Here is an 8,532-nt window from a genome sequence, read left to right as displayed (position 1 = left end):
TTTTTCATATAGTTGCAATGTGATCTCTTTTTTTAATTTTATTTATTAAATATGAATCACTTATTTGATAAATTATGTCATTTGAATTTTTTTTATAATTGAATGTATTATATAAATATAATTGTATTTATTTAAAGAAGTAAACAGGCTTAAAGTCTGGACATTTCCGGGGATGACGCATGTATGCGGAAGTGCCGCCAAATCCGTAGTACGGTTTTCATAACATGTACAGACCATAGAAAGTATACAGACATGAACGCTTGAGACGTCAGACAGCTGAGCGATTTTAATTCAGCGTGATTGATCCTGTTCATTCAGAGTAAAAAAGGTAAGTTTCTGAGTTAATGTTGGTTATCTGATCTAGCTAGAAAAGGTAACATTGCATACATCATACTTGGATACATAACGTTATAGTTACCACATCTTACAGGGTTGTTGTCAACTAACTTTAGAACAGAGTTGAGATCGTAATAAATTAGACAGTACTGCCAAAAAACAAATAAACGACTGTTTCCCCATCAAGGATCCATTCTTCAGGATGGAGAATGGGGTTGATAACTCCAAAGGAGAGGGCTTCCTTTCTAGGATGGCCCTCAATGACAACAAGGCTGGTATGGAGGGTCTTGACAGGGACAAAATCAACAAGATCATCATGGAGTCATCCAAGGTAACGTTAGACACTAACAGCTCATAGACTTACCATACCAATAATCTTCCATACATAAGAATCATAAATGTGATCGGTCCGGTTTTACCCGCTGTATCTAGCCTTGTGTGAAAGTCCCATATCATCAGTGTAATGACATACAGTCCTAAAAATAATAGATGTGCTATTGTAGCTTTTCATTATAGCTGTGCTACAGAATCTGTAACTCTTTATTGTCCTTGTCGTTTCTCTGCAGGGATCTAGGTTTTATGAGAATGAGCTGAAGAGAGAGCAGCAGGTGAACCAGCGCATTGAGAAAATGATGCTACAAAAGGCACAGATCACAGAACAACAGTTAAAGAAAGCACATGCTGAGGTAAGAAAAACACATGGATTTAACTGGATGAAGTTGGCATCTGTTTCTTTTTGTCAGAGGTCAATCAAAAAGAAATGCAGACAAATGTGATGTGCTATTGAACAAAAAACAAAAACAGCTACATCATAAATATCACGCTATTTAAGTGTTTTTCATCAAATCTCTCTTCATAGGTAGAGAGGATGGCCACCGAGCTGGAGAGAAGTCGTGATCTCAGCCGTGTGATTGTACATGTGGACATGGATGCTTTCTACGCTGCTGTGGAGATAAGAGACTGTCCTGAGCTGAAGGACAAGCCCATGGCTGTAGGATCCATGAGCATGCTGGTGGGTTAAAACACGTTCGGGGAAATGGACACAATATGATAGTAACTTCTTAGATAAATAAATAGTGGAGCGTGGCCGGGTTGGATCAGTGGTAGAGCAGGCGCACATATACTGAGAGGTTTATGCCTCGATGCAGAGGTCCAAGGTTCGATTCCGACCTGTTGACAATTTCCTGCATGTCTTCTCCCTCTCTCTCCCCTTTCTCACCTAGCTGTCCTGTCAAAAATTAAAGGCAGAAAAGCCCCCCAAAAAATGGGGTTTGCCCACATAACACTTTAACTCAAAGAAGACATAGAAAAAAAAAGAAAAGTAATATGATTTTAGTATTAATAACATTTTTGTGCTTGTATTAATGTTTTTATTAATGTTTTGTAAGGTGTCCTTGGGCGTCTTGAAAGGCGCAACAAATTATTATTATTATTATTATTATTATTATTATTATTAAAATATTTATCACATTGTTGTGAATCTCCTAACCATGATTCTCACAGTATAATATAATGCAGCCAGCGATACCACATTTTCTCAAATTACAGTGTAGGAATAACTCTTCATAAGCATATTTTATATATTACTAAATTGAATGCACTGTACATTACTGTCAATTTAGAAAGAATGGGTATTTAAACCAATGTCAATGTAATATGAATGGCAAGACAAATTCAAAGTGTTTTATTTCAATCTCACCCTTTCTCTTTCAGTCAACATCTAACTACCACGCCAGGAAGTACGGGGTCCGAGCTGCCATGCCTGGCTTCATTGCAAAGAAACTCTGCCCCAACTTAGTTATTGTTCCAACCAACTTCGCTAAATACAGAGCTGTGAGTGGTGAGGTAAGATTGATGGCAACACACACACACACACACGCGCATGCACACGCACACAGAAATACATGTAGAATTTTGCTTTAAAAAAATAAATGCTATGCAGCCGTTTTGTCGCTACTTGCTTAAACTAACAGGTTCTCATGCATTTGTGTCTTTCTGTTAGGTCCGGGAGATTTTTGCAGAGTATGACCCTCATTTCCAGCCAGTGAGCCTGGATGAAGCCTATCTGGATTTTACAGACCACCTGGAACAGAGGCAGAGCTGGCCAGAATCCTTGCGTACACATCGCTTCCACGCCAGCAGCGCCGCTACAGGCAGGACTTACTTTTACAGAAATGTTGTATGATTGTATGGTGTGGTGTGTTGTTTTTTTGTAACTGCAACTGTTGCCACATTTACTGTAGACATGACAACATAACAGGGAACATTTCTCTTATATGATCAAAGTTTCATACAATAGAAGTATGTCAGATTTTGGTGTGAAGTCCGTTCTTTTCTGTAAAGGTGAAGGGCAGATTAAGCTTCCCCAGGAGGCAGTGCCAGAGGAGAAAGACCTCTCTCCGGTCCTGTTTGACAACAGCCCGAGCTCCTCTCCCTGCTTGTCGGGCTCTGAAGGTGTTGGTGCTGCTGGTGGTGCCTTCGAGGTGTTTGGGACGTCTGTTGACGAGGCTGTGAGAGAGATGCGCTTCCGCATTGAGCAGAAGACCATGCTGACTGCCAGTGCAGGTGAGCGGAAAACCACTCTGACGTGATTAAAGAAACCCTATCCTTTTTTTGTCTTGCTATTGTTAAACGTTTTGCTTTTATTTGAGTTTCACAGGAGAATTATAACAGTCATAGAACATAGGGTTTCACTTCTCTGGCATCTTTGTTTTCCACCCTCTCCCTCCTCCCTACTTCCTGAATAAGAAATATGAGGGGACAGGCAACTCATTTATTCTTTGCAATAACACACAGCTCAACAATAATAATAATAATAATAATAAAAGTCTTTCCTGCACATTTTTTTAATAGAATTATGATCAAGATTATGTGTATGTTTTGCCAGCCATTTATTTACAAACACACTATTCAATTCCGCTATTCACTTTTCTAGGAATTGCTCCAAACACGATGCTTGCCAAGGTGTGCAGTGACAAGAACAAGCCCAACGGCCAATGCAGACTCCCCTCCACTAGAGAGGCAGTCATGGACTTCGTCCAGAATCTCCCAGTTCGCAAAGTACGGCCCACAAACTAAAACATAAACAGAGAGTCTCGTTGTGTAGTTGGTGAATAATTATGGAAAGACGTTAGAACGTAATCCTGTGTTTTTGTATTATTAAAGGCTGACAGATGGAGTGTAAAGTTACTAATGATGTGCTGCAGAAAGGGGATAATGGGTGAAAGAAAATCTGTATCAATTGTTAAGGAGTAAAAATGTGTTTGTGTATCCTTTTAGGTTTCTGGCATAGGGAAGGTGAGTGAGAAGATGCTAAATGCTCTGGGCATCAGTAGCTGTTCTCATCTTGGCCAGCAGATGGAGTTGCTGTCGTTGTTGTTCTCGGAGACAGCCTGGCATCATCTTCTGCAGGTTTCCCTGGGTCTGGGCTCTACATTTATACATAGGTACTTCACTGTATGTTTAATAAAACTCAACACAACTGATTTAAAAAAGAAAAGAGTCCAGTTCAGAGAGAGGAGATAATACTCACTGTCTTTGCTTTTAAACAGACATGAAGAAAGAAAAAGCATGAGTACAGAAAGGTATGGTTTTAATAAGGCATAAATAGACACTGACACAGCTGAATTGATTTTCTTTGTGTCCATCCTCTTAAGTCTCCCTTATTTCCTCTCTGTCCCACTCTTTCTGACACTATAGGACATTTAAAGAACTGAGTAAAGTTGAGGAGCAGTTGTCTTTATGCAGGGAGCTCTGTGAAGACTTGGCAGAAGACATGAAGAAAGAAGGTCTAAAGGTAGTGAAAGAGGGTTGCTTTATTTATTTTGCAACATGAACATACGCCTGCGCATATCTTATGAATAAGTAGCTTGTCCTTTGCTACCTGTCCTGGTTACATCAACCACATACAAGTTTATACTCAGTTTTTTATTTATTTATACATGCTAAGACATTTCTTGGATAGGGCTGGGCAATATGTCGATATTATATCGATATCGTAATATGAGACTAGATATCGTCGTAGATTTTGGATATCGTAAAATTGTAATATATTAAGTGTGGTTTTGAAGGCTGCATTAGAGTAAAGTGATGTAATTTTCTGAACTCAACATACTGTTCTAGCTGTTCTATTATTTGCCCTTACACACTTTGTCATTAAATCAACATTTCTGATGATTATTTAACAAAAATGTAATTGTGTAAATAATATTTTGTTAAAGCACCAATTGTCAATCCTACAATACCATCGCAATATCGATATTGAGGTATTTGGTCAAGAATATTGTGATATTTGATTTTATCCATATCGCCCAGCCCTATTCTGGGATGAATATTGCGTTAACACTCTATGTGATAGTCTGAGCAAAGAGAAGCGAAATAAAGCAAGAACTGGAGCTATACAGAACTTGACAAAAATGGATGAAGAGAAAGAGAGACAAAAAAGAACTACTGTCCTATTCTTGGCCTCCTTACAATCACCCTAACTCCAAACATAATCTCATACAATTACCTCAACCTGTCCATTCCTTTTGGAATCGATAGAGAAAGGTCTGGATGGCTTGGCACGACCATCACCCCCCTGCCTGGGTCCTGATGTGGCCTTGATAGCTGGAGGAAATGGAGGGCCATTAAGGAGACAGCAGGGGCTACTATCAGCCTTGGAAATGTCTCCCTGGGAGATGATCACATTACTATGAAAGCGCTTTGTGGCGTGTTACTCACAGAATGCATTCTGATGAATCAATCAGTGATGTGACAGATTATACAGATTTCCATCTCTCGTCTATTTATGGCCCTTCCACACAGTATCATTGATTACGCTTATAATTAAGATATTGATAGACAGCAGACAGAAATGACCTTATCTGCTTTCCATAATATGAATTCAACTTTGTATCTTCTTTATTTTCCTAAAGGGTAAAACAGTAACACTGAAGCTTAAGAACGTGAACTTTGAGGTAAAAACCAGGGCGCTGACGCTGCTGTATGCTGTTGCCACAGTGGATGAGATCTTTGCTGTTGCTAAGGACCTACTGAAAACGGAAATCGACAATGAAAGCCCCCAGCCACTCAGATTGAGGCTCATGGGTAATTAGATATAGCAATATAACTTGCATATCAGTAACCATCTTGAAATAAATCTAAATGATCTGTGACACACTGCATGTGGAAATAATAACACAATTGGCATTCATTTTGAAGTTTTCTCCCGATAATTTGTTTTTGTGCTCGTAGGTGTTAGAATCTCCGCCTTTGTCAGTTTGGATGATAAAAAGCCCCTGCAGAGGAGCATCATTGGCTTTCTTCAGCCAGGCAAGACAGACTCTAGTGGCTCTTCCCAAGGAATTAATCAAAAGCTTGATAAAGCTAAAACTGGGCCCCTTGCTTGTCTTCCACTGGCGCAGAAGTGCCAGAGACAAGAGGAAGTTCCCTGGGGGAGTAAGCAGAGGGGGTTAGAGGGGGGCCAAACTGGTGATCAACCCAAACAGTCTTTCTTCCAAAGGGCTCATGCCAAGAGACTGCAACTCCAGGCAGCGAATGCAAGCACACAAGAGGAAGGACTTGGGGAGAATGCTTTTGTGATTACTTCCACAGACACTTGTGCTCAAAAGGGTGTAGAGTCATCAACAACCGCAAACAAGAGTAACTGTACAGCATCAGATCTCTCAGAAAATGACTTTGTCTCCCCCGTAGAGGCCCATGCATCCACATCAGACTGTGGCGCCACAGTGTCGGAGAGCCTCACCTGTCCGGTGTGTTTTAGGCAGGTGGAGACGACTAATTTGAATGTCTTCAACAGACATATAGACCAGTGTCTCAGTGAGGCCTCTATAAAGCCAAACCAATGCACAGTTTCTGACACAGAGTCAGATCTGGACCTAGAGAATCATCAGAAAGAATGTGAAGAGGTAGAGTCTAACGGAGTTGATCCTCAGGAAGACCAACACAGCTTGGAAAACGATTCTCTTCAAACTGTTTTGTTGATCAATGGTGACAACAAAACGGCGACCTCGAGCCAGCCTCAGTCACATAATGATAAAGGCCCCATCCTCATCTGCCCGGTATGTCAGCTGTCCCAGGATAGTGATGACCTCACTATCTTCAACCACCACGTTGACCTCTGTCTGAACCAGGAGGTCCTACATGAGCTGGGCGGGCAGACATTGTCTCCCATAAATCCACCTTCAGTTATAAATAGCAAGGCCTTAGGTGAGTGTGTGTGTGTGTGTGTGTGTACTGAATGAGTTTGTTCAACACTTCTATACTAAACAGGAACCACATTCTGTGCACTTTGTTTTTTAAATTATCTTATTTTATTTTTCACATGAAAATCGTATGAGATACCATTTCAGTGCAGTGTTCTCATTTAGGATCCCAGTGGCCTGAGGGTAGAAGCTCCTCCTGAGCCTCTCAGTGCTGGCCTGGTGTATCCGGTACCTTTTTTTGCAGCGCCTTCTCCTAGCCTTTTTTTTGTTTTGTTTTTTGTTTTTAGAGCTTTTTAGCTGAAAAAACAACACTATGAGAACGGTGAGAGTGAACCAAAGAGCTGCAGATACATTATTATAAATATTATCAGTTCTACTTTTTAATTATTCATTTAGTTTGTTGTGTACTTTGGGGTTCCAGGTATGTCAGTGTTTCCTGCATGAGAATGTGTCTATCTCTTCTGACAACGGATACGATCGCCTATAAACTGTGGCTGTGTGACATCTTTGGAGTTAACAGAAGGAATGTCTATTTCGGAGGAAGTCAGTGACCTATGACCTTGTTATTTACTGAAAGTGACATTGTGTGAGAAGTTTGAATCGATTCCTACAGAGAAAAGACATCTCATTTCAGCCCATGGGGCTTCCTTTGCCCTGGTCTTGGAAACTGCTAAATCACTTTCTCACCTATTCATTTCCTACAATGAACTGCACCTCGGTTTCCTCTTAAACAAGCCTGCCTCAGAAATTGCACTCTTTATATCCCTGAGCAGGTGCTGCAATTGTGTGCCTCCTCGGTGGATGTCATTTTTTTTTGGTCAGAGTAGGTTTTTTTTTTTTTTTTTCTATCCATGTTCATTAGTGTCCGTTTCTGTCCGCAGACAGAGGCCGTCTCCTGCCAACGCAAGCAAGTAAAGGCAAAACCAAAAGGTGGAACTGCTCAATTACAGATTGTTGCATGTGATCTCTTCATATTCCATGTACTGCAGGTGAAGTAATAACAAGGATTTTTTTTTTAATGACTTTTAGACGGGACTCGCCTTCCTCTCCTCCTTCTAAGAAGGCTAAAGGCCTCGGTCCTCGCAACACCATCGACAAGTTCTTCAGGTGACGAAGAATGTCTATCCTCATCTAGAGGAACTGAGAAAGAGTTCTTCAGGAATTAAACACCTCCTCTCCTGTTCCATGGGTTTTCAATGCACACAAAGCCATATTCAATTTTTCTCTTCCGGTATCTGTAATTGAAAACGCTGATATAAGAAGCTAAGGATTTGCACTAATATGTCTTATTTGTTTTTTATGAACCTTGCACTAGACAAGAAACTAAAGATGACAAAAGACAAATTCTGTTTTAAATCTGGCAAATGAATGGACATACTGTATGTATGCCAGTGTGTCATTGGATCACAAGGGTATTTATTACATGCTGAAGTGCCACTGTTAGTTTTTTAATTTATCTTCAAGTTATTTTATTAAGTAATTGTATTTATTGTGTTTTCCAATGACCGTACTGTATACGTTTAATAATGAAGATAAGAGCAGCCATCTATCGTGTAAATCAAAGTTGAAATAAATTATTATTCTGCTGAAATTTCACTTGATTTCACTTGTGTGTGTTGACATTTTTATAATAAATTACCATCCATTCTATATTAAAGCGTTGGCTTACTGAAAAAAACACATCATTGGTTTGAAGTAAGTTTTTGACTGAAGTGCTGCTGGTTTAAGTCCTGAATCAAATTAGAAAAGCTCCAGCAGGTGCACAGTGACCAGCTGCAAAAGACTAATGCCTCAGGTAGTGTGAATGTGAACATTGCTCCTAAAGAACATGTGTAACTGGCCAAACAAGTTAAACTGCTATTATTATTATCGGGCCTTATGTTAATCTTTTGTAAACATTGCACTTCGTTCACAGACATTGGAGTTAAAAACACTTGGTATAACATACTTAAGCCATTATATAGTCATGCCACGTACTAGCCATGTAACA

At 39.9% G+C, this 8,532-nt stretch overlaps 1 protein-coding gene across 1 annotated transcript; it reads left to right on the top strand.

The window, feature by feature from the left end:
- Positions 1 to 180: 180 nt before the first annotated feature.
- Positions 181 to 8,138, top strand: polk (polymerase (DNA directed) kappa). Its single transcript, XM_028577909.1, has 15 exons — positions 181 to 328; positions 524 to 667; positions 903 to 1,022; positions 1,196 to 1,348; positions 2,050 to 2,181; positions 2,339 to 2,489; positions 2,680 to 2,901; positions 3,272 to 3,396; positions 3,616 to 3,782; positions 3,888 to 3,920; positions 4,036 to 4,132; positions 5,253 to 5,424; positions 5,572 to 6,546; positions 7,424 to 7,472; positions 7,572 to 8,138. Exons 2-15 carry the CDS (start codon positions 539 to 541, stop codon positions 7,651 to 7,653), a joined length of 2,607 nt encoding a protein of 868 aa, XP_028433710.1. The 5' UTR covers positions 181 to 328; positions 524 to 538; the 3' UTR covers positions 7,654 to 8,138.
- The last annotated feature ends 394 nt before the right edge of the window (positions 8,139 to 8,532 follow it).

This window comes from Perca flavescens, chromosome 5 (genome assembly GCF_004354835.1).
Source record: "Perca flavescens isolate YP-PL-M2 chromosome 5, PFLA_1.0, whole genome shotgun sequence".
In the NCBI taxonomy this organism is placed as follows: domain Eukaryota; kingdom Metazoa; phylum Chordata; class Actinopteri; order Perciformes; family Percidae; genus Perca; species Perca flavescens.
The sequence above is the reverse complement of the archived record's forward strand: the minus strand, read 5'-3'. Positions and strand labels throughout refer to the sequence as shown.

Bases quoted from the DNA above. Each gene is read 5' to 3' on its own strand.
- polk (XM_028577909.1), top strand. From the start codon at position 539: ATGGAGAATGGGGTTGATAACTCCAAAGGAGAGGGCTTCCTTTCTAGG. The intron at 2,902-3,271 runs GTGAGCGGAAAA...TCACTTTTCTAG, and splicing joins CATGCTGACTGCCAGTGCAG to GAATTGCTCCAAACACGATG. The intron at 5,425-5,571 runs GTAATTAGATAT...TTGTGCTCGTAG, and splicing joins ACTCAGATTGAGGCTCATGG to GTGTTAGAATCTCCGCCTTT.